The sequence below is a fragment of the Lepidochelys kempii genome, chromosome 7 (genome assembly GCF_965140285.1).
Source record: "Lepidochelys kempii isolate rLepKem1 chromosome 7, rLepKem1.hap1, whole genome shotgun sequence".
In the NCBI taxonomy this organism is placed as follows: Eukaryota; Metazoa; Chordata; order Testudines; family Cheloniidae; genus Lepidochelys; species Lepidochelys kempii.
Window position 1 is genome coordinate 57,862,720 of NC_136386.1, and position 24,950 is coordinate 57,887,669.

The 24,950-nt window shown below is 48.5% G+C and overlaps 1 protein-coding gene across 5 annotated transcripts in view; it reads right to left on the bottom strand.

The window, feature by feature from the left end:
- The window catches only part of ANTXRL (ANTXR like), an 87,543-nt gene that overhangs the window by 30,053 nt on the left and 32,540 nt on the right, over positions 1-24,950 (bottom strand). For 4 of the 5 annotated variants that reach the window (XR_012159932.2, XM_073353021.2, XM_078853782.1 and 1 more), the window contains exons 10-17: positions 23,633-23,731; positions 21,736-21,805; positions 18,485-18,563; positions 15,213-15,308; positions 13,574-13,612; positions 11,697-11,795; positions 9,964-10,131; positions 8,765-8,845 (exon numbers count right to left, since the gene is read on the bottom strand). Coding sequence is in view for 4 of the 5 variants with exons in the window: in XM_073353021.2 (XP_073209122.1) it covers positions 8,765-8,845; positions 9,964-10,131; positions 11,697-11,795; positions 13,574-13,612; positions 15,213-15,308; positions 18,485-18,563; positions 21,736-21,805; positions 23,633-23,731 (731 nt within the window). In the remaining variant the exon portion in view is untranslated. Of the gene's footprint in view, positions 1-8,764; positions 8,846-9,963; positions 10,132-11,696; positions 11,796-13,573; positions 13,613-15,212; positions 15,309-16,714; positions 16,821-18,484; positions 18,564-21,735; positions 21,806-23,632; positions 23,732-24,950 lie in introns of those variants that run through there. The other variant, XM_078853783.1, reaches the window with a different exon arrangement.

A 24,950-nucleotide genomic window follows, 5' to 3' on the forward strand; every position in this document is an offset into this window, starting at 1 on the left:
CCCACATACACACACACACACTTGTGTTCTCCAAAGGCAGGAGTGTCCTTCTCTCCGTACTATAGGAGGGGAAACTGAGGCACAGAGCAAGCCACCCATGGCCACACAGCAAATCAATGACAGTGAGGAATAGGACCCAAACACCCTGACTCTGATGCCCTATCTGCAGGGCCATGCCACCTCCTCATTGACAAAGCCAGCTGGCACTCCCAGCTGTGTGGATCAGAAGGATCTTGGTCCCCAGGGCAATCAAGCCGGCACCTTTCGCCAGCACTAAAATAGCATAACTACAAACCCAGCAGCAGGGTCCCTCTGTGGCCAGACTGCTGAGGAGAACCCCAGAGCAAACCCAAGCCACACACACTCTGTTCCCTCCTCTGCCTCTAGAGAACCACCCACAACCAACGGCCTGCCTGGTAATGACGGGTTAATGCTGTGTGTGTATTTCCCCCTCACTGTCTGATCCCTAAAGGAAGAGGAGCTCCTGGCAGGGAACTCGGGTGAGCAGTGCATTCAGCAACAGATGCTTCAGGGAGAGGGGCCCTCAGTTCCCACCTGTGAAATGGGGATACTTCTTCCTTTCTGCCACACCTTTGCCTGCCTCCTCTATATTGACTGTGAACTCTGCAGGACAGGGGCTCTCTCTCCTTCCGAAGAAGAAGCTAAGCTGGTGGACCCGGGCATAGCTCCATTTCGCTATGACCATTCCCACCAGCTGAGGATCAACGTGTGTTCGCACAGTGCCTGGCACAATGAGGCTCTGATCTCGGCTGTAGCCTTTTGGTGCTACTGGAATACAGGGATATGTTATAATCACTCATCTCCCCAAGCAGCAAACTCAGCATTTTGCCACGTGGTCATTCCAGGGCTGTGCCACTCTGCTCACTGCTCTTAGGAGAGGAGGGATACATTCATCCCTGGTCTTAGTCTGTGGAGTTACAGCAGGGATGGGTCTGACTCAGTGCCACTGGATTTTTCTTAAGGAGATGCTGATTCCTCTTGGGACGCCCCGAAACCTGTTCAGTACCGAGAGGCCAGGGTTGATTCCCACAGACGTGATCTATTGCTACGGCTGCAGAGGGCCGGCCTAGAGCCACCGCTTTGGAACTATATCTGTGGGGCAGGGCTGTGGGGCGGGGCTCGCCCCCCCCAGCGATCCTTGGCAGGAGATCTGAGAGTCCAGGTGGGAGTGGGGGCACCCGGTTGCTTGAGGAGGCTGCAGCGGAATTGGGGGTGGCAGAGGGAAAGCGTCAGGGGTAGGATACTGTAAAGGGAAAGGGAGGGGAAAATGTGGCGGCAGGTGACTGTAGGGACTGGGCCAGACAGGGAGACTGGATAGTGTGGAAGGAGGAGACTGGAGAGGCAGCAGGGTTCTCAGAGGAGGAGGCAGCAAGTCCCCTTCCAGCAGGGCGCTCTGAATTTCTGCCTAGGCTGTCACCTTGAATTTGTCCCTCAAGATGCTCGCGCACACTTTGATGTGGGCAGCTTCCCCAAAGAAGGCTCAAAAGAGACCAGGCAAATAAACCTACCTCCCACAGATTTTTAATTTAAAAAAAAATCTCCTGTATGGTAAGCGGATCTTGTGACCCAACTCATGATTTCTGAATGCCTGGGGCTGGCGATCTGGTAATTGCTTGGGGGTTCTGGCGTTCCCAGGACAGGGAGAAGAGGAAGAGGGCCACGTGGATGGGACAGTGAACAGGCCAACCAGGGGTGACGCCTAATACGCTCCCCTCTGGTACGTTTACAAAGCCAGCGTCAGCAAGCCTCCGACCCAGCTCAACAGACTCGCACATCGGCACTAAACACAGCTGTGTAGACGGCACTTTTAAGCTGCGACTCTGGCTGGAGCCTGGCTCTGAGCCCAGCCCCCTCCCTAGGCCTCAGAGCCCAAGCTATGATGTCTATAGAGCTAAGCACGAGCCTCGGAAGACCGAGTCTGCTGACCCGGGCACCCTCTGTGCTGCGGGAGTTGCAGGACAAGCTGCAAAAAAGCCATGAACTCATTAAAACATGCAGTGTATTTTCCGGGGGAGGGAGGGAATCAGCGTTTCTTTTTAAAAACCTTTTGTAGCTTTTCATGAAAATGCCGAAACATTTTTTATGTTTTCAATTTTTCAAAAAAAAAAAAACCCTAAACAATGAGGGTGAAAATAGAAATTTCCTCAAAAAAATTTCTGTTGAGTCAAAAAGCAGTTTGGGCACTGGTGACTCCCCCACATAAGATCATAAGAAAGGCCACACTGAGTCAGACCAAAGGTCCATCCAGCCCAGTTTCCTGTGTGCCAACAGTGGCCAATGCCAGGTGCCCCAGAGGGAGTGAACCTAACAGGTAATGATCAAGTGATCTCTCTCCTGCCATCCAGCTCCACCCTCTGACAAACAGAGGCTAGAGACACCATTCCTTACCCATCCTGGCGAATAGCCATTAATGGACTTAACCTCCATGAATTTATCCAGTTCTCTTTTACACCCTGTTATAGTCCTGGCCTTCACAACCTCCTCAGGCAAGGAGTTCCACAGGTTGACTGTGCGCTGACTGTGCACTTTTAGGCAGCTTCCGTTGCCCCAGCTCAGACAGCTGCCCCAAGCTGCCGCCTGTGCTCCCCCCAGCTCCACTGCTGGCTTTAGCGCACTAGGTGGAGCAGTGCTGCTGTGAGTACATCTATGGGAGCTGGGAATTAAACGCTCGGCTCCAAGTGCAGGCAAAGCCTAAGAGGAATAACGGTAAGCCCACCCTACGAGCTGGAGGAGCATGAAATGAGAAAATCGGTTTAGCACTGTCAGTGTGCATACGAGTGAGAGAATGACCATGTCTCCCTCTAGAGGCTGACTTTGGTGAGGCTGAGAACCTGCTACTGACTCTCAACTAATTGTGTCATTCCTTTAGCTTGCATGGTAGAGGTTCTGTCAACATGAAAAGTCCTGCAATGCTGTAAGCTCTTCAGGTCAGGGGCTGGGTGTATATTTTTGCACGGGACCTCCATCTCGTTCAGGGCTCGTAGGAGCTACTGGAATACAAATAATATACAATAATATTGCTCCCTGCAATGCTGGCTCTTGCAATGGAATAAAAGAATTGAGATGCAACTTCCGCCAGTGCATTTTTCAGAAAACAGAACCGTGCCCAGTCATTTTCTTGTTTCCCTTTCAATATTCTTCAGCAATAGTTAATTTCACAGCCCATAGAACAGAGATGACCCTTATTCTTCCACTGAATGTAACTCAATGAGATTCTTTCCAGCCTATTTCCCCAGATGCACGGTTGATTTTCTAATGTTCCCCTGAATACAACAATCCTTCAGCTCGCTCCATTTTAAATAGCCTCTTTGCTGGTTTCTTTTTCTTTTGCACACAGCAGTGTTGTAGGCAAGTAACTGAGAATCTCTGTTTTGAGTCAGCCCCTTGCATGTTTCTTGACTGCTCTGACAGTGGCAGGACTGTGCTCTGCAGGGATAGAAACCTACCAGCAGCGCGAGTGAAAGGTGGAGGATAGAATACTACTATACAATGTGCCTGCTATCAAAATACAGCTGGGCCTCAATGGTCTATTCAGAAGCCCAGGGCCGTGCTTAAGAAGTAAATAAGTGACTCTAGTGCAGCTGCCTAAGGAAACGCAGCCTGGTAAACCAGTTAAAAGGCAATTTTACAGAGCAGCATAGGAAGCTGAGTTGCATTTATGGCAAAAGGAAAAGTGGAGAATGCTGAAGACTAAATACTGATGCGGGAGAGTTCCTGGTCCAGGGCACAGCAGCATCTTGCTATGAGCAGGAGTGATGCACCTAACTGGCTTTAAAAGAAAATCGGAGCCACCTTTTCTGTTGGTTACTAAGGGTGAAATTCACCCAGGTGTGGAAGCCCAGCACAAGGCCACTTCAGCCCCTGTGACAGGCACTTTATTATTGTACTGGATGTAACTGTGCTGCAGGATTCGGCAACTCCCACCCAGACACTCCCACTGAGAGCTGGGGTGCTGAAACCCAGGGCCGCTGGCCCGAGAGGGGCACAGAAATGGGGAGAAATAGTTTCACAGTCTTCTCCGCGCAGCCCATCTAAATCTCCATTGCACAAATCCAGATCAGAGGGTGGGAGGGCCCAGGGCAGGATCAGCCAGTATCTGGGCAACGGTTCCCCTCAGAAGATCCCTGACAGAGTCGGTATTACTGTATTAGGTCCTGATGGTGCCTGGATCCTGACTGAACTGCTGCCAAGGAAATCAGGAGGCAGTATGCAGACACAGGGCATCTGTGTCAAAAACCTGGGCTGGTGGCAAGATCTGGGGATTGGAGCTCCCTATTACGTGCACATGAAGGAAAACCTAAGAGTGCTAATAGCTCACCTTAAGTGATCTCTCTCGTTACAGTGTGTAGGGTAACACCCAGTGTTTCATGTTCTCTATGTATATAAATCTCCCCACTATATTTTCCGCTGAATGCATCTGATGAAGTGAGCTGTAGCTCACGAAAGCTTATGCTCAAATAAATTGGTTAGTCTCTAAGGTGCCACAAGTACTCCTTTTCTTTTTGCGAATACAGACTAACAGGGCTGTTACTCTGAAACCTATTTCCCCATGTTTATTCCCCCCCTCCACCCCCCACTGTTCCTCAGATGTTTTTGTCAACTTCTGGAAATGGCCTACCTTGATCATCACTACAAAAGGTTTTTTCCCCCCAGCTCTCCGGCTCTCGGGCTGATAATAGCTCACCTTAAGTGATCTCTCTCGTTACAGTGTGTATGGTAACACCCATTGTTTCATGTTCTCTATGTATATAAATCTCCCCACTGTATTTTCCACTGAATGCATCCGATGAAGTGAGCTGTAGCTCACGAAAGCTTATGCTCAAATAAATCGGTTAGTCTCTAAGGTGCCACAAGTACTCCTTTTCTTTTTGCGAATCCAGACTCACACGGATGCTACTCTAAAACCTGTCATTATGCAAGGCACTGCATTTAGCCGTATGGAGTGGAAATCTATCAACTTCATGAAAAAACTCGTACAGATACAGACAGACATCATCTTCCTCTCCAAATGCAAACAGATGGACATCGTACCAAAAGGACTGAAGGTAAAAAATCCATTACAATCTACATACCACACAGACTATGCTGACAGCTTGTGCCACACGCTCTCAAAGAAACTGTGGAACCGCCTGATCAACATCCTCTACAGCAAACAGGGAAAGATTAAGAATGAGCTCTCAAAAATGGATCCTCTCATAAAAAAACAACCTTCCACACAAGCTTCCTCGTGGCTGGACTTTACAAAAACTGGACAAGCCATTTACAATGCACACTTTGCTTCTCTACAAAAGAAACAGGACACTAAACTATTTAAACTACTACATGCCACAAGGGGCCACAACAGTGGTTCCCTTAACCCACCCAGCAATATTGTTAATCTATCCAACTATACTCTTAGCCCAGCAGAAGAATCTGTCCTATCTGGGGCCTCTCCTTCTGCCCCTCCACCCCCACAAACATGATACAGTTCTGTGGTGACCTAGAATCCTATTCCGACGTCTCCGACTCAAGGAATATTTCCAACACACCTCTGAACAACATACTAACCCACAGAGACCTTCCTACCAAGACTACAAAAAGAAGGATTCTGGGTGGACTCCTCCTGAAGGTCGAAACAACAGACTGGACTTCTACGTAGCGTGCTTCCGCCGACGTGCACGGGCTGAAATTGTGGAAAAGCAGCATCACTTGCCCCATAACCTCAGCCGTACAGAACACAATGCCATCCACAGCCTCAGAAACAACTCTGACATCATAATCAAAAAGGCTGACAAAGGAGGTGCCATCATCAACATGAATAGGTCGGAATATGAACAAGAGGCTGCTAGGCAGGCTCTTCAACACCATTTTCTACAAGTCATTACCCACTGAGGGTTACCAAAAGAAACTATAGCATTTGCTCAAGAAACTCCCTGAAAAAGCACAAAAACAAATCCGCACACACACACCCCTGGAACCCCGACCTGGGGTATTCTATCTGCTACCCAAGATCCATAAACCTGGAAATCCTGGACGCCCCATCATCTCAGGCATTGGCACCCTGACAGCACGATTGTCTGGCTATGTAGACTCCCTCCTCAGGCCCTACGCTACCAGCATTCCCAGCTATCTTCGAGACACCACTGACTTCCTGAGGAAACTACAATCCATCTGTGATCTTCCTGAAAACACCATCCTGGCCACTATGGATGTAGAAGCCCTCTACACCAACATTCCACACAAAGATGGACTACAAGCCATCAGGAACAGTATCCTCGATAATGTCACGGCAAACCTGGTGGCTGAACTTTGTGACTTTGTCCTCACCCATAACTATTTCACATTTGGGGACAAGGTATACCTTCAGATCAGCGGCACTGCTATGGGTACCCGCATGGCCCCACAGTATGCCAACATTTTTATGTCTGACTTAGAACAACACTTCCTCAGCTCTCATCCCCTAATGCCCCTACTCTACTTGCACTACATTGATGACATCTTCATCATCTGGACCCATGGCAAAGAAGACCTTGAGGAATTCCATCATGATTTCAACAATTTCCATCCCACCATCAACCTCAGCCTGGACCAATCCACACAAGAGTTCCACTTCCTGGACACTACGGTGTTAATAAGCGATGGTCACATAAACATCACCCTATACCGGAAACCTACTGACCGCTATACTTACCTACATGCCTCCAGCTTTCATCCAGACCACACCACACAATCCATTGTCTACAGCCAAGCTCTACGATACAACCACATTTGCTCCAACCCCTCAGACAGAGACAAACACCTACAAGATCTCTATCACGCATTCTTACAACTACAATACCCACCTGCTGAAGTGAAGAAACAGATTGACAGAGCCGGAAGAGTACCCAGAAGTCACCTACTACAGGACAGGCCCAACAAAGAAAATAATAGAACGCCACTAGCTGTCACCTTCAGCCCCCAACTAAAACCTCTCCAACGCCTCATCAAGGATCTACAACCTATCCTGAAGGACGACCCATCACTATCACAGATCTTGGGAGACAGGCTAGTCCTTGCTTACAGACAGCCCCCCAACCTGAAGCAAATACTCACCAGCAACCACACACCACACAACAGAACCCCTAACCCAGGAACCTATCCTTGCAACAAAGCCCGTTGCCAACTGTGTCCACATATCTATTCAGGGGACACCATCATAGGGCCTAATCACATCAGCCACACTATCAGAGGCTCGTTCACCTGCACATCTACCAATGTGATATATGCCATCATTTGCTAGCAATGCCCCTCTGCCATGTACACTGGTCAAACTGGACAGTCTCTACATAAAAGAATAAATGGACACAAATCAAACGTCAAGAATTATAACATTCAAAAACCAGTTGGAGACCACTTCAATCTCTGTGGTCACTCGATTACAGACCTAAAAGTTGCAATTCTTCAACAAAAAAAACTTCAAAAACGGATTCCAACAAGAGACTGCTGAATTGGAATTAATTTGCAAACTGGATTCAATTAACTTAGGCTTGAATAAAGACTGGGAGTGGATGGGTCATTACACAAAGTAAAACTATTTCCCCAAGTTTATTCCCCCACCCCCCACTGTTCCTCAGACGTTCTTGTCAACTGCTGGAAATGGCCCACCTTGATTATCACTACAAAAGTTTTTTCCCCCCCGCTCTCCTGCTGGTAATAGCTCACCTTAAGTGATCACTCTCGTTACAGTGTGTATGGTAACACCCATTGTTTCATGTTCTCTATGTATATAAATCTCCCCACTGTATTTTCCACTGAATGCATCTGATGAAGTGAGCTGTAGCTCACGAAAGCTTATGCTCAAATAAATTTGTTAGTCTCTAAGGTGCCACAAGTACTCCTTTTCTTTTTGCGAATACAGACTAACATGGCTGCTACTCTGAAACCTAACATCCCCTGTGTGGATCATTCCTGCAGAGGAGTGCTTGCCTTATGGAAAAGTCCTACAGAATGTAACAGGGGTGAAACCAACAGGGTCCCTCAGAAATTACACTCTATAGATCCTACAGTGCCAGATCTTCTGCTGGTGCATATTGGCATACCTGTGATTCACACCCGCTGAGGATCTGGCCCATGGAACTGAATAAAGCAGGAGATCCTCTCTCTAGAATGTTAAAGCCCACGTATGGATTGTGTGCAGATTATAGCCCTGCACTAGAATCCCACAGGAACGTTATTCTCTGTTCAATTCCAGGGAATTTTCCCAGAAGGATGGGACCCTGTGTGATTTATGATTTCTCTTACCTGTCATTTAATTCTGCTATTGAATGAGTAAAACATTTTGTGAGCCGTTGGTATGCAGGATCCAATATCTATTAATGCTTACTATTCTATATGAAACTAGAACACAAGAATCTATTCGAGTGCACAAATGAAGAAACCCAACCGCTAATTCCAGTGCATCTCTGCTTACAGAAGTAAAGGCAAGAAACGCATCATGGAGAAGTAACATCAGTCAAGAGATGAATCGGCATCTTCAAATGACCTAGTCTCTAAGTGTGTCTGATCAAAGGACAGCACCAGAGAGACAGTGATTGACCATTAGGGGCAATGCTTTTAAACAGATGCCACTGCAAACATTTTAGCTCATTGTTAAACCTCAGGATCTAGTGATGGATTTTAGCCTCAGGGTAATCCAGAGAGAGACAAGCTCTCAAGAAGAGGGAAAAAATGAGCATTACTGCCGACCACAAAGAATCGACATGACAGTGCGTCCATGACAACTTACCTTATCCCCTGGCTGTGGTCTCATAAGAGAGACTTGATCGTAGCCTCGACGAACCAGAGCCCACAACGCATCAAGTTTGCCCTGGAATCAAACATACGTGACATGACCAACAATGCTTGAGAGAACAATGTGAAATTAAACGACAGTCGACTTGCTGTGATATTACTGTGTGTTTAACCGTCGGCACACAGGCTGGCCCGGAGGCCGCTGCTCTTTGTATACTCATTATTATCTGTCTGTGTATTTATAGCATGCCCATCACTGTAATACTGAGTGCCTAGGGGAACCAGCCATTGCACACAATGGAACAAATCCATCCGACTGGAGTCACATTAAGGATGCATCTGGCTTACTATGAACAGTTAACATAGATCAGCAGGTGCAGTTAGGTGAATGGGGTTAGACAGCGTTAAGAAAAGACTTGAAGAACCAAAGAAGCTTGTGGGAAGTCCAATGATGGGTGGCCCCATAAAGCAGAAGAGAGCAGACTTGGCATAGATAAGCATCCAAAAGACGGATCGCTTAGTCAATTTTCATAACACTTTGAACTTCACTGGCTGCTCCCGTCGAGGATTTCAGTGTATGACACGAACATCGGTGAACCAACCCTGGGAGATAAAGATGCATTATCAGCAGCAGCATCAACTGAGACAGGTTAAGATTTTTAAAGTGTTTAGAGACCTAGAGATGCAGACAGGCACCTGACTCCCACTGATTTCAGTGGCACTTTTGAAAAGCCTTCTAGGTATCTTTCTGCACCGTTAGGCGCCTGAAGACCTTTAAAAACTTGACCCTAACTGGCTTTGCCAAGGTGCACGCTGCGTCTTTGGCACAGCTGGGTGAGACGAGAGCTGAAATCCATGAGTCCCAGTCCAGGGCCGTAACTACACGGCCATCCTTCCCACCTCCTCTACATCGTCTGTCCCTCTTGGGTGTGCATCACCGAGCCGGTGCTGTACTGAGAACAGATCCTGGGATTTTCTGCTGGAATCCAATCAGTGCAGAGGGACAGGAAAACAGGTGAAAGAAGTTCCCAAGCCTTTGCTGCCTGGTGAGATGTCTAGTCCCAGAAATGGTGACCCCTACAATAGTTCTCCCACCCCACGGCTAACCATGAGAAATGTGCTCAGGAACCTGTTCGTGGTAACATGCCTGGCATAAATGACCCACATTTTAAAGCTGACGTGCAGATGCGTTACCTTGATTGGAGTGTACCATTTCCTTTGGGAAGGTGGCTTCCTCACATTGTGTTTCTTCGGCTTGGGCTCCCACGGCTCATACTCTTGCTCTGGCAATTTGATGACGGCATTTTTGGGCTTCTCTAATTTGGCCCCTTCCTCCGTTGACCCTTTGTCTCCCCACCTCACCTGAAGTGGTAAGAGCACATCGTGGACACAGAGGCTTTGGTGAGCAGTGCTGACACACGTCTTAACTAGACACTTCTACTATTTAATCTAGTTCTTCTCAGTGTCTGTGAAACACGCACCAATCGCTCACGCCTCTGGGAGAAGTGACCTCCTTGAAAGCAAAATTACTGTCAGAACAATCCATCATGACATACAGCCACCAACTAATGAAGAAGGAAAATCCCCGAACGAACCATCACTGTAAAGAGGAAACTCCAAAAAATCAATTCCCCACCCAATTTCCCAGCCAGCTCTTTAGCCAGCAGGCACCTCCCATCCAAATCTTTACTTGGGAAAAACCCAGGGTAGTCAGATGCATGTTGCACTGGGCCCTGAAGGTCATCAGACATGGTCTATCAAGGTTCCAGAGTCAAAGATCCTCCACTGAAAACAGCCCAGCAGCAATCTGCTAGAGTCTGCATCTTCTGGCAACACACACGCCACGAATGGTCTCCCATGGCAGGGGAGTAGCTAACGTTCCTGGGTGCTCTCCACCAATAGCCCCAAGAAGAGGGCACTGCAGCCCTCCAACTCAGAGGTGACAAAAGTATCCAGGAATGAGAAAAAGCCCTGAAGGGTTCTTTTGAGCAGTAGCTCTCAGGCTTGGTGGGCAGTTAGTCCTAGTTCACTACACTATGTTTTTCAGCAAAGGACTCTCCATAGCTGCGTAGGAGAGGGCTGGATTTCCCCTAATAATACATTTCAATTCATATCAATAATAGAAGACTACCTTTTTTAAATCTCAGGAAAAACTTCCTAACTGTAAGAACAGTCGGCCAGTGGAACAAATGCCTAGGGAGGTCATGGAAGCTCCTTCACTGAAAGTTTTCAAAAGGAGGCTGGATAGCCATCTGTCCTGGGTGGTTTAGACACAACAAATCCTGCATCTTGGCAGAGGGTTAGACTAGATGATACTTGCAGTCCCTTCTAACCCTATAGTTTTATGCTTCTGCCCTTGGGTTCCAACTGACCTCAATGGGAGCTGTGTGAATGCATCCCAGGGCAGGATTTACCCTATGCAGCTGCTTAGCCACTTGGTTTCAAGAGTCAGAATCTCCCATGCCAAACTGATAGTGCATCAGGTTTCAGTGCCTGATTGTAAAATCCCAACCTCTGGGGCTAAGAAGCAATCACTTCTATTCAATTTGGCCAATTAGTGCTAGACCCTCAGCTGGTATACATTGGCCTCACTCCACTGAAGTTATAGGGTGAGACCCATTTACACCAGCTGAGGATCTGATCCAATAAAGTGAAAGTGTTTGGTCCTCATCCCGTTCCTCAATCTGCAAATTTGCACTCACTAATACTTCCAGACACAATTAATTGCACGATGCAAACGATGGCAGCTTGATAGCTGATTCCTGGGCTGGCAGGTGTGATTAGGTAGATGGGTCCTAATTAAAAAACAGCCTCCCTATTCCATCATGATAACTCTGTAAAAAGCATTTTAAAACATCTTGCCGTGGTTTTCAATTAAAAAGGCTCTGATTGTTTACTGCGACGCAGGAAACGAAAGCGCCTGATACCTCCATCCTCTTAATTCCACCAACACCTCTGCCTCCGTAATAAGATGCATCCACGGTTGGCCACTTTTTCTTTGGCAATCCATCTTCATCATCCGATTCCTGCGGGAAAGAAGGAGAGTGATCTCTGTTGTTTTCATGCACACAGCATGGGATGTAAACAAGCGAACATCCTACGGCCCTATCCCTGGCTATGTGGCTTTGTATGTTATATTTATGTGCTGAGAGCAAACAAAAGCCTCTTGTCTCTGCAGCTGCAATTTTTCCTAGAGAAGTCAAAGCCGACTGTCTGTTCCCTTCTTCTCGTCTCTTCAGGCTGCTTTTATATATGGTCAAATATGCATAAAGCTTCAAAAATCACAACTGCCTTTTAAGGGGGTAGAAGGCACAGTGGAGATGAATTGCACATTATACTGGCCTTGCTGCTATGTTCCATAGACTATGTCCAACACTTTGCCAAATGAAACCCTTTCCTAGCTGTGCTTTGAGAACAGTATGTTGCTAACAGGAGAAAAGGCAATCCCTGTGAGCTCACTAACATGCACGTCGGAGCATTCTTTCCTTGCAGCTGTACCTAGCTCCTCTGCCCTGTTTGGTTCTTTGCAGCGATGGGCTCAGGCTGCAACCATTCAGATCAGGCACTGGATTTTGTACCTTTGGGGGGCTTGGATCGGGGGTGTTTGATCTGGCCCATTATAAAGATTTGAGCTGGTTTTTTAGCAAACCCAAAATGTGAAGAAGTCCAGATCTTGGTTCTCTTTCAGAGCCATAGTTCTTTCCTTGCTTAACCTAATTCAGATTCAGAATGATCCTGCACTGACATCCCGGGAGACATGTTGCAGGGTCTTCAGCTGAGGTACATTAGTGGAGCTTCATTGCCTCCAATTCAATTTACTCCACCTGCGGAGCATTGAACTGATTTCAGTGGAGCTGGGCCAATTTCTACCAGCTGAAGGTCTGATCCCCACACCTGCTGGTGCACAGAATGCATTTGACACAGAGAAGGGCTCAGCAACGTCTCTCCACAGAACCTCCTCCCCCACCCCAGGCTTCACGTTGAATTGCCACAGAGTTGCTGCTCGGGACAAATCACAGGCTCCCAAAGACAGTAATGGTGGCCTTTGGCAACTTCAAAATGGCAGCTGTGGTTCCCTCCTCAGATGGATGCCAAGTTACAGCAAGTTAGCAGCCAACTGCAGCCTGCTTGTGTGGGTTAGGCAGTTATTTTTGCCACGGATTAACTCTGTGTGTGCATGTAAGGAGTGGAAACAGGCAGGACGCTCCCCCTCACCTGAGATCAGGGTCCCATTGTGCACACACCCAGCGAGGCACAACCCTGCACTAAAGAGCTTCCAATCGAAACACACAAAGGGTGAGAGAGGAAGTGACATCAGTAGCAGAACCAGGCACACAATCTCTAGGTCTCCCGTGTCCTGGCCCAGTGACCTATCCTCTAGACAACAGCCTCCACACTGCCTTGTACCTGATGATGGACTCTAACCTTTACTCCTTCCTCAGGTTAAATTCCCGTTGAGAACAATGGCAGTTTTGCCTGAGCCAGGCTGCAGCACTGAGCACAGCGTCTGGGAATATGGTTTTTCATTCGTGCATGATGCTCAGCAGCATGGACCAAAATATCGGTCTGACCAAAAAAGTGATTCTGCAGGCATCTCACTGGGGGTTATGCAGGTATTTTTCCATGGATGAAGAGCATCTGTGTGCATATATATGGACCTGAAGGCACGGCTAACCCTATCCCAGGAGACATTCTCTCACAGCCTCAGAGTTGACATTATGAATCCCACCAAGTTCCTAGGCAATGTGTTACATTGCAGTGGCTGCAGACAGTAGTATTATGGTTTGAAAAATAAAATACTTACAGGCTCTGGGGGCGGTGGTGGCGGAGGCTCCTTGATGACCTACGACATACAGGCAATGGAAAGAATCAGAGTTAAAGGTACACCTTATATCCCTGTCACTGCCTCTGTCCCCCTGGACTCGGTCCTTCTCTTTCCCCTAGGCTCACATTACAGGTCGGCGCAGAAGGATTGAATTTTATCAGTAAACGTCAGTTTCACTGCGCGCACACAAACCGGTGAAAAAATATTTCCATTGATAATCATTGAAATGTACAGATAGACAAAGTGAGAACAATGCTGCCGGAGAGTTTGATTTTAGGATATTTACTTTGTATATTTTGACTTGTGATGTTGACAAGTTGTGCTTTAGAGGTTATAAAGCTTTAACGATTTGAATCTCAATGTGAACTGTCATTAACGGGTTATTGTCCGGCCCCTGCCCATTGTTTGCCTCCCCCCACACCATTGTCTGCCCCCCAACTGTGAAAAGTTCCCTGCAAGGGTGAAAAGTTAAATTGATAAAAATAAAAGCTTAAAAATAAACATCGATATCCATTGTCGTGATAAAAATAAAACCTGAATTCTGCCAAGCCTAATTTTAGGTGCGTGCCCATTTTTGGATCGAGGGTCGCCCTCTCTCTCCCAGCAGCGATGCCACAGCATTCAGCAGGCTGCGCTGGCTCCCTGGACAGTGACCTTTCGTGCCACTGAATGGATCAGCGGGCAGGAGACAGCTGGCAGAACAGGATGGCTGGCACCTTTCCTTTGGGACAATGGCTGGCATGCAGTGTGGTATGTGTGATCTCCGACAGCTGGTAGAGACGAGATTGCAGGGATTCTCCTGCCTGCTGATGAACTGAGCTACCACCAACCAGCCCTGTCCATCTAGACTGGCACGTTACTGGGCCTGACTTGCTTCTCGCTTCCCCCGGGCCAGCAGTCAGGAATAATGGCACTGAAGCCAGTGCAGTGGCACTGGGGTGAAACTGGAGTAGATGAGTCACCAATGCTTATACACCAGATTGAATCACCCATAATATAGGCTCAGATTTTGTGAGTTCAAACTTTCCCTTAACCTGTATGGGTCATTTGAGTCCAACACTACGGTGAAACATTAACCCATGAGTTGAAATGTCAATCATATGAAATGCATTTCCAATGAAAGTAAGAGCATACACACACGCATCCTCATCATAGCTAGCGCTTTCCATCCCTAGATCTCACAGCACTCTACAAACAAAACCAGTATCTTTAACCCCATTCCGTGCAGGTGGGAAATGGAGGCACGGAGAGAGGAAGCGACTTGCCCACGTCACCCTGCAGCTTGGTGGCAGAGCTGCAGATGCAATTCACATCTTCCGGTTCCTAGTCCTGTACTCTAACAAACCGACCCTGCTGCCTCACTTTGGATTCAGCAAAGCTCTTCATCACCTGCTTAACTTTCCACGTGTCCGTGAGTCCCATTGAAGTCAATGGGAGAAGGCACAGGTTTACGTGCTTTGCTGAATCAGGGCCATACAGATAGATCAGTTTATATCCTAAGATGAAGATTCATGTCTGCTCCTCTCGTTGTCTATTGAACATCTCTCCAGGCTTTTAACTCCAGCTTCCGGCAGACAGCAGAGGAAACTAAGACACAAAGATCAAAGGCCATACTCACCACCGTGCAGCACAGAGGCCAGAACCACCAAAGCAGCGCCAAGGCCAGCAACAGGAACAGAATTAAGAGTGCGATGAAAAGGATCGTCCCACTGAGCTGCAAACAAGACAGTTGTTTCCAGGTTACCTTAATATGGCACAAGCTTGGCAGGCTAACACCGGCAGGAGACCCGAAGGCTGCGCTGTTAGACCTGGAGAAAAGGAGCTGGTTTGCTTCACTACAGGTTTTAATCAGATTATACAAAGAATAGAGAATTTATCATTATTGTCATTGGGACTGGATTCTATGCTCAGGGACAAGAGTTAATATTTCAAGCCCTGATACAGGATCGCATCCCTGTTCAGCAAGGGCATTTATGCACATGCTTGTGTCTCTTTGGCTTCAATGGCATTTGAGCACGTGGGTAAGTGCTTTGCTGAATTGGAACCTAAGGATGTGATCCTGAAGACAACATTCCCCAGTGTCTGTGGTGGGGCGTTTTGCCTGATTTCTGACTGCAGGATCTTGCTATGGATACTCAGGCATGCAGCGAGCCATGACTGACTGTATCTTCCGATCCCTTAACTGTGCTAATGGGCCATTTTGCTACAATACTCTCATTCATGGGGCAATAAATTAGGTGCAGGTGACATGTCTGACATCCATACTATGCCAATCTTTGGAACAAAGACTTTAAGTTCTTGCCTCTTGTATTCAAACTGCTTCCTGGTGTAGACAATGTTCTAGCCTGGTTGGCATTTAATGCCACATTGTCAAGTGCTCAGCACCCATAACTGGGGCTACAATTTGAAAAGCACCCAACACCCAGAGGCTCTCACTGTGAAACTTGTGACCAGATTTTCAAAGCAGACATGCACCCAAAGCCACGGAGCTCTTCTGAAAAAACAGCCGCTGGTTTGGTGGCTATATCCGAGCCAAGCTCTTTGGATGTGAGTTCTGAGCCCTTCTGAAAATCCTGGTCTTCGTGAGTTAATCTGGAAAGTCTTGCGAAACCAATCACTAGCTGTATCCCTCTGCAGATTTTCTGTAATAAAACACTCACCCTAAGTGACACCACACAGGCCCCTGTGCACAGCCTGCAGCCCAACACAACCTCTTCAAGGAACAAAGAGCCTTTTCTACAAAAAGCAACCCTTGCTACAAGGTGGAATGTTGCATGATGGGATCTGTAGTTTCCCTGGGCTGCATCAGGCCAGCTGGTGATGGTAAGAGCAAGCAGTAAAACTTTAGCCCAGCTGCCCTCATGATCCTATTATCCATGCTAATGGAAACCTTCTCAAAGTCAGTTATATTATGTCAAAGTTTGTGTTGGATGATCTCAGTGTCACAAAGGTAACAGGGCCAGCCAGCTGAAAAGATGCAAAACCTGGGAGTGAAATGGAGGAGGGGCTAGGAGCCGATCAGATAAGATGGTTAGGAAATCGGTAAGATAAGACTGGAAATAGGTTGGTGGAGGGGCCGGAGAGGAAACCTCAGGAGGAAGGGGAAGAAAAGACACTTACTGTACAGAAAAGGACAGAGGAACCGTCTGAGAATGAGGGCCGAGGAGGCCAGCTTGCTGCTGTTCACAGCAAAGGAAACAGGAGAGAAAGGAAACGGAAGGATCCTCTAAAACGATAAAGAAAGACCTGAATGCATGAGATTCCGCACAAGCCTGAAAACATATTTGCAGAGAGTGGGCCAGAACCTCAGCGGTGCGATCTGATTTCAATGGAGCTAGGCTGCTGCACATCAGCTGAGAATCGGGCCCCTGTTCTTGCTTGTTTTGAAGCTACAAGTGACTTGAAGGGCTGGTGAAAAGTGCCAGATTGACAGCCTTGGAGATTGCAGTCCTCTGTTTACCCTGAGGCAATGGCAATGCATGCCTTCCCCAGCAGCCTGGCTGAGCTCTGACCTGCAGGGACCCCCGCTAGAGCTAAGAGTTCAATCTCCATTAGAAGCGCGTGAAGCACCGGTAACCAAATACACAGCGAGTTAAAATTCACGGTCCGTTACTGACCCAAAACCGGGCCTATCATTGCAAAAGCTTTTGCTGCAGCAGCCTGGGATGGCTTTGAAGGGGACGTGGGTGTAAAATGCATGCTGTCCGGGTGTCAAATCCCTATCTCATTGCAATTCTTGCCAAGTTTGGAGGGGGTTTTGAAACCAGGTGAAACAGCAAAAATATCCCTGCTCAATTCCAAGTGACTAAACCCTGTGACTTTCCCACAGCTCTGGGATTAAATTTCCCAGCGTGGTAGCTGAAAAAGTCAGACACCTCAGCCATGTGGATTTGGGGACCCATTCCTTCCATGGCCTCTTCACTGACGCTGCCACAAAGGGGCCCAATGAAGGCACACCGTGTGTGATGACAGCTTTGTGACATAGCCTGAGACAATCAACCCCTTCCAATAGCCTTCAGGCGGCACGGACACTGGCCAGAACTAAGCTCACCTTGACACCCATGACCTGGGTGTGAAATGCCTGGTATCCAGCTATTATGGCAAACCTCCTGTCACTTCAACTCATGGGTACAGATCCTCAGCTAGTGTAAACTGATGTAGGTCCACTGCCTCTCTGCTGATTTATGCCAGCTGGGGATGTGGGTTATTCTCTCCCCTGAGGTGCAGTGAGCAGATCACTCATCATAGTTGGCTTCTTAGCTTGGATTATTTGATTACTTCTAAAGTTAATCTTCCCTAAAAGGTCATCTGGGGCTCTTGACTCCTGTCCTGCTCCCCCATGGCAGACAGATGCCAGCCACGGAGCCGCCGCATAGCCCAGTCCTTTTTCTCCCCGTCTCCCATCAGTATCAGCGGCACAGAAAGCTCTCCCTTGGCTGGGTGACAGAACAACCCCTCCAGGAAAAGCTCATCCCAGCACTTGGGGCTACTGTCCCTTTATGGTCCTCCCCATGCCAGGAAGGCCAACCCTCACCCCATTCCAGTGGCAAACACCACCCCCTAATGAATGGGAATGAGACAGGGGAACAGAAGAAGAATACTGGTGGACTGCCAATACTTTCTGGGGGGTTGGCTTCCTCTGGGGGGTCCATGGGTCCCTCCCAGACCCAGTCTGAGACCGGCAGTTCTCTCTCTTTCCTGGGAGGATATTCTTGCACTTATGAATCAGTCGCGATCCATGCATGGATTGCAATCACTCATGAACTGCTCTCAGCCAGCCCTCGCTGCTTTTTAGTGTGCTGCTGGGATCGGCTCTGCAATCGCGATGGAGAAGAGGCCTTCCCCGGAGAGCAACCCTTTCTTCTCAAGGTGGCTCCATACCATACTTACACACTGTGTGCTGGTGATGCTGACAGAGCTGGAGATGAATGTTAGCCCGTTGTTCATGCTGACTTGGAGGAAAACCACCCTAAAGCACAAAACAGATACATTTATTTTTAGTGTCATCTTTATACCCACTGTTCCCCTTCTTCCTGGCCATTGGCTCCTGAACACATGTCCTGCCTGGTCAATGCAGTTATGTGACTGCAGGTGCTCACCTGCATCTGACTGTTAGCTTGCCCAAAAGCCAACATTGTTACGTTGGCTAAATTGAGTTGGGGCATATGTTCTTTATTAATAGACTCCATTCTCCCTGGGGGTACAGGGCACTAGTTCAGTGACTTAGAATGCTACGGCTCAGATATTTGCAATACGACCTGTGCTAAAACGGGAAGCTACAGGTTTAAGCTGCAGCAGGGAATACTGTGGGGTCACACTGGGCTTTCCTTTTCACAGGGATGAACCCTGAGCATCACCACTGAAATTAACAGACCTCCTCTGGATTTACGCCAGGGTAGCTGTGAGCAGAATCTAGCCTTAGGTTAGACGGCATGTTCTCAGCTGGTGTACGTTGTCATTGGCGTACACCAGTTTAGCACCTGTCCCTAAGAGTCTAATTCTGCTCTGGCTTAAACCCCACCTAGCTATATAAATACTTATCTACCCACCCCCACTATAGTATCTGAGCACCCAATGGGATTGCAGGGGGATAAAATGGGGCACAACTCAACCCTTTAACTTTAACAGGGGGTTGGGTCACGAAAGAAGTTGCTGAGGTGGGTGGAGGAGTCACCATCATTGGCGAGAGCAGAGAAGATCCAAACACAGGAAACTAAATTTGATTCATAAATAAAGACACTTGAAATCCATCCCCCCTCTTTTTTGGGGGGGAGGGGTGTCAAAATTTGAAATTTGCTTGAAATTCAATACAATCTCAATCCACTCTAGAGTTAGATGCAAAATGCAGGGAGGAGGGGACATCACATACATTCAGTTGACATTCAGAATTGCCGATATTCAAAATTGATGGAGCACATACTCAACACTTAAAGCAATTCCTCCTTCTCTGCTCAGTAGTCTTGTTTACACAGACTAGTCTCTCGGCTACCAGAGATTGTTTAGGGAGAATTAAATTGAACCTCCCATGAAGCAGGAAGACAGACGAAATACCTGACTAGAGCTCCGGGAGATGAAACCTGAAACCACATAAAGTTTGCCTAGCGCCAGCTTTGCTGCAAATTTGAAGCCTAGGCCAGAATGCGCTAAAAGGTTCACAGACATGGACAAATTTACGTGGTTCCCGTGGTACCTTGTGTAATTTGCAGTTGCAGAGTCAAACCAAATAATACTTGGGAGTTTTCTGCTTTCGGATTTCTTTTGAACCAACCCAAAGAAAAGCTGAAGGAAAAGTCTGTACAGGTCCCTACAAAGCGAACTTCTGAGATCTGCAGCTTTGCATCCTGCTCAGATGACTTGGAACTCACATCTCTTTGTGCAGCACCACTACCATCAATCGCATTGCACGGAGGAGAATGTGGTCGTTTGCCAGTGTAGTCAGAGGGCCAGATTCTGTCCTCAGTTAGGCTGGCGTGAATTTGTAGGGATTTTATTTACAACGCACAAAAAGTATCAAAGGGCTGAATCCCCCCCTTGCCCTGTACCCTGTGTAGTCCTTTCTGCCTAAGCAGAGTGGATGTAACATGCCACCAGGTAAGAATGGCTGCATTTCACACCCACTCTTTGCCCTGGTGAAACTCACTACTAGGCACTGTTCCAAGCTCCTGAATGCAACTATTTTACGCCCCATGGCACAGATTCCACACTAGTGCAAGACTTCATTCATTACTCCTGATTTACACCAATGTACATGAGAGCAGAAGGATGCCCAGAAATTCAGCCCCCTCATGCATCCATACTATTCCGCATGCCCATGAACAGCGGGAAGTTGTGTGTGGTGATGGAAATGTGGCGCAACCGATTATGGTAGGGTTGATGTGGAAGCCGTAACTTTCAAACCCAATGTGACAAAGCGGGAATTTTTTTGGAATATTTGTATGAAGAATATGTGTATCTCAGTTTCCCCTATATGCGGCATTGCTACCTAGTGGGTGAAAAGGGCATGTTTGCTCTCATATCAGGCTAAGACATAGGCAGGAATAGGGCCTAGCTGTCTGGGGCCTCACGTCCCATATCAATGGAGCTCTTGAGAAGACAATGGAAAAGCCAATTGCCCAGACATGGGCACCTAGCAACCAATGGCCCAGAGAGATATGGACTGCCCCACCTCTCAGCAGGGAGGCCTGAGCCGCCTCTCCTCAGGTCAGGAAGAAAGGACTGGGGGGAGCAGGGGATGAGGTGGACATTAAGCGTTGGCTCCGGGGGCACACATGTCAGACAGACAGGGAGACAGCTTGAACAGTGGGGTTCACTGCAGCTTGGCTGGACTCTGGACTGTGCTTTAACCTTCATTCCTCTGTGCTAACCAAGGCCTTCCTATGTGCATTCCAGCCGTCTAATAAACCCGGCAGTGTAACAACGCTGGATATGTCCCTGCAGGTGCTAGCAGAGGAGGTGTGTTGCTCCCTAAGACTGCACAAGTCTTCCTCAGGGGTCTGTCCCAGTGGGACTCGCTGAGCTCCTGGTGTGAAGCAGGAGTGCTGAAGGCCCAGAGGTCCCATCTAAGGAGGCGGTGAAGCTGCGTGGCTTACCCTGGGGGAAGAGTGAGACCCCTAGAGGGTCTGGCACACTGCAGGGCTCCTCCCATGACTGTTCCAAAGCTGGGGCTGCAGCACTGACCCTGTGGATCCGTGACACCCGATATGTTGGTTTTGACTCTCTTTTTACCAGCGGACCCAGATGCAATGCTCTGCCCATGTGTTTGGGTGAAGCATCGCACAGTCTGATCCCTGTCCCTCCTGCATGATGCACTGCAGGGCCCAGCTCCTCAAGGAGGCATCATGACGACTAAGTGCACTGGCAAGTTAGGGAATATAGGCCGGAGGGGCAGGCTGCAGCCCCTCCCACCACCACTTCAAATGGGGGCAGGAGCCCCACGCTGAAGTGTGCTCAGCCTTGAACGGAGCCATGCTGACGCCCCAGGGGAGGGTCTGGTCCATCAGGATGGCGCTGAACCTGCCAATGAACTTCTGAAAAGCTGCACACGCCTGACCTCCTTGCTTAGTCCTTTTTAGGCAAAATGCCTATTGATCCCACCGCCAACGCCCCCTCCCCTTCAGCCCAGGCTGCAGAGCCGTACTTACTGTCCAATGTCTTCTATTACTGGTGCAGGGCAAAGCAAATAGGTGTCTTGAACAATAGTCGGTTTTTCATCTAAAAGGAAACAAGACAGACTGTAACGTATGGAAAGAGCAGTGTCTCCCGAACGGGCTCAACCCGGAGGGGTGCTGTTGACGTCAGTGAGAACTGCAGATGCCAGATCAGGCCTAGTGTGGACATGGCTCAGAGCTGGTCCTTGTCTTTAGGGGCTGTCTTACCTGTCATTCCTTGTCACAGCTGTGACATCCAGCTGTGACATCGCCCAGCTCAAACCATTCAAAGGCCACCCTCAGGATGGGTCACCTAAATGTTTGGCTTAGTATTGTATATACTGGACACTGTGTTGTTGTAGTTGGGCTGGTCCCAGGATATTAGAGGGACAAAGTGGGTGAGGGCACATCTTTTACTGACAATCTCTTGACTGTTTCTCTCACCAGCAGAAGTTGGTCCAATAAAAGATGTGACCTCATCTCCCTCGTCTCTCTATTGAGCATCTTGTCTGCTTGCAAAGTCCATCTAACTGCCCCCTCCAAATCAAATCCTCTTGTTTTCTAGCCCAGTACCACTCTGAGGAGTCCCATGCTGTCAGAGAGAAGTCTCCAGCCACCGCCCTACAGTGACCACCCAGTGGGTGTGTGCAATGGAAATGCAGCAGAATAAGGATACCAGTTCCATGTTTTGGTGGCTCTGTGTCTGGAGCCCCCACTCCACATGCAAAGCATGCCCGTGATGGGGCCAGCTCTGCCCCCTCGGCACTGACTGGTGAGAGGATGGCCAGAGGAGAGCAGCTATCCTCTCCTCCTTTGCAGCTGATGAGTGATCTGGCACTCCCTGAAGCTCCCCATTGGAGGGCGGGAGTGTCACTCCACTGAGGGTAGGTCAGCCAACCCAAGTGAAGACAGATGATTGGCTACAGGCCACCTGGTCTGCTGTGCACCAGCTGGCTCAGGTATACCCTTGAAGAGGGCTTGCTGGGCTGGGCGGAGCCTGCAAAAGGTGGCTTGGTACTGCTGTCTGCAGGTGCACAGCAGGCCCAGACACAGCCTCAGCTCAGGACTAGGAGAGGGGCGCAGGGAGCAGCTGAGGTGTATGGCCAGAGAGAGACCCAGGGGAACCAGGCTTGGCTAGAAAGAAGCCCAACCACTGGCCCCAGGGGAGCTCCCACCCAGTGTGATTTTAGGGCTAACATGGGGTGCCAGTCTATACCAATCCTGGAGGCCAAATACTGTCCACAGGGGAGGGTGAGCCCCAGAAGCAGCAGCTGTGTGAGTTTCCCCACACCGTCCCTTGGCCAGCGTGCCACACCCTACTCATCTGGGGCTGAGAGAGGAGCAGCTCTCAGACATGGTGGGGAGAGGGGCATCTCTTTGCCCCATTCGAGCCTTAGTTTACATGCTGAGACTGCCCACAAGGGGCCCAATTTAGCACAGTTGTGCTGGGTTTTGTGTTATGATACTTTAGACAAACTCATTTCACAGAGGGACACTTGGTCACTCCCTCCTGAGCCAGTGTAACTGACGTGTGTCTGAGCACAGCATCCCTGGATCAGGACAGTATCAGTCTGTGTTATTAATGGACACGAGAGTGGCAGGCAATTTCACGTCTCCCCCCACAGTACCAGACAGGCTGTATCTGTGTGGACAGCAAGTCAAACCATCTCCACTCTTGCAGTGAGGATGAAAGACCCAGCACAAAGCCTAGGCACTACCTTCAGAGTATGACTTAAGTGATTCCCAGATCTTGGGATTTGACCCATAATATGGGACTAGGGCCCTAAAGAATGCCCACCAAAGTCCATGCAAAGACTCGCATTGACTCAGAGGAGCTGGGTCAGGATCCTTGCGCAATTTAGGGCATAAAATCTCCAGCCCATCAACTTACTGATTGTTATGGTGTCATTGATTTTGAAGCTGCAGAGAACTTGATCGATGTTTCTTGCATGATAAAAGCCGTTGCCTCTGACCACAACTTGAAAGGATTCTGCAAGAGTAAATAGAATGAATGATGACAAATGACTGACCTTTTCCCCCTCCTCTCTCAAAGACTACGTTTCCATCTAATCCCACTGGGATCTGAAGTAGGAAATGACAGCAGCTGAATCTTGCTCTGTCTGAATCAAATGATTAACTCTGACCCTGCTGTTATAAATGACTACACTACTCTGCAGTGATAGCCCGAAGCACTGCAGGGTCGCTAGTGCAAACTAGTGGTTTATGGACCATTGCTGTAGAAGAGTGGAGGACTTTTTTTAGTCCCCTAAGGGATATTTGCTTGTAACATTCTCAACAGTGTCATGTTTTGCCTCCTGTGAATTCATTTCCCCAGGGTTTGTTCCTCCCCAATATTTCAAGATCAAAATAATATGTCAGTCCAAACACAGACCCAGATCCTCAGTTGGTGTCAATTGCTACAGCTCCATTGACATCAACAGAGCTACCCTGATTTACACCAGCTGGGAAGCTGGCCTATAATATATTCATCCAAAATGTGGGATTTGCATCCAGATCCTTATTAGCTGAGCACACACAAAGCCTGAGCCCCATTTACACTGAGGCCCCTGTGTGCTGCTGGAGTGGTGTGAAGTGACCTTGTACAAGACAAGCTCCAAGGAACTGACAGTCTAAGCCAGTGGATGCTAATTAGACTCAGAATGCCTGGGGAGACCTAGAGGATAGTTCTGTCCCACAGCAGAGGAGGGCTGAGTATTTCATTTAGTGGATGGATGTATATAACTTGTTTCCTTTTCATGGCAGAAGGTGGCCATGGGCCATTAGATCCTCCTGCGTCAGGGGAGATGGATGCTCCTCACTTATTTCATCTTTCTGACTGTCATGACTCACGGGCCTCAAACCCGGGGCCAGAGGAGTAGCCATATGTCAGCCCTCCACTTGGCAGCCTGCTGACCCAGGACGCATGAAGCCCAGCTCCAGTTTGAGGCTCCGCCTCTTACGTCCTGTTAGCAGCCAATTGGCCCGTCAGCCCTACTTAAGCCAGCAACAGGAAGCTGTCCAAACACCCCGGATTTACCCTGCTCTGGACTATGTACCTGGTGCCTCCTGCTTCTGCTCCCGCAGCTTGATTTCCAGGCGTCCGGACCTGACAAGGCTCCTGACCTCTGACTTGCGGTTCTGATCTCTGGTTTGGCTCCTGCCTGACCCAGCTGACTCTTGACTGCTGACAGTGGACTCTGGCTCTGACT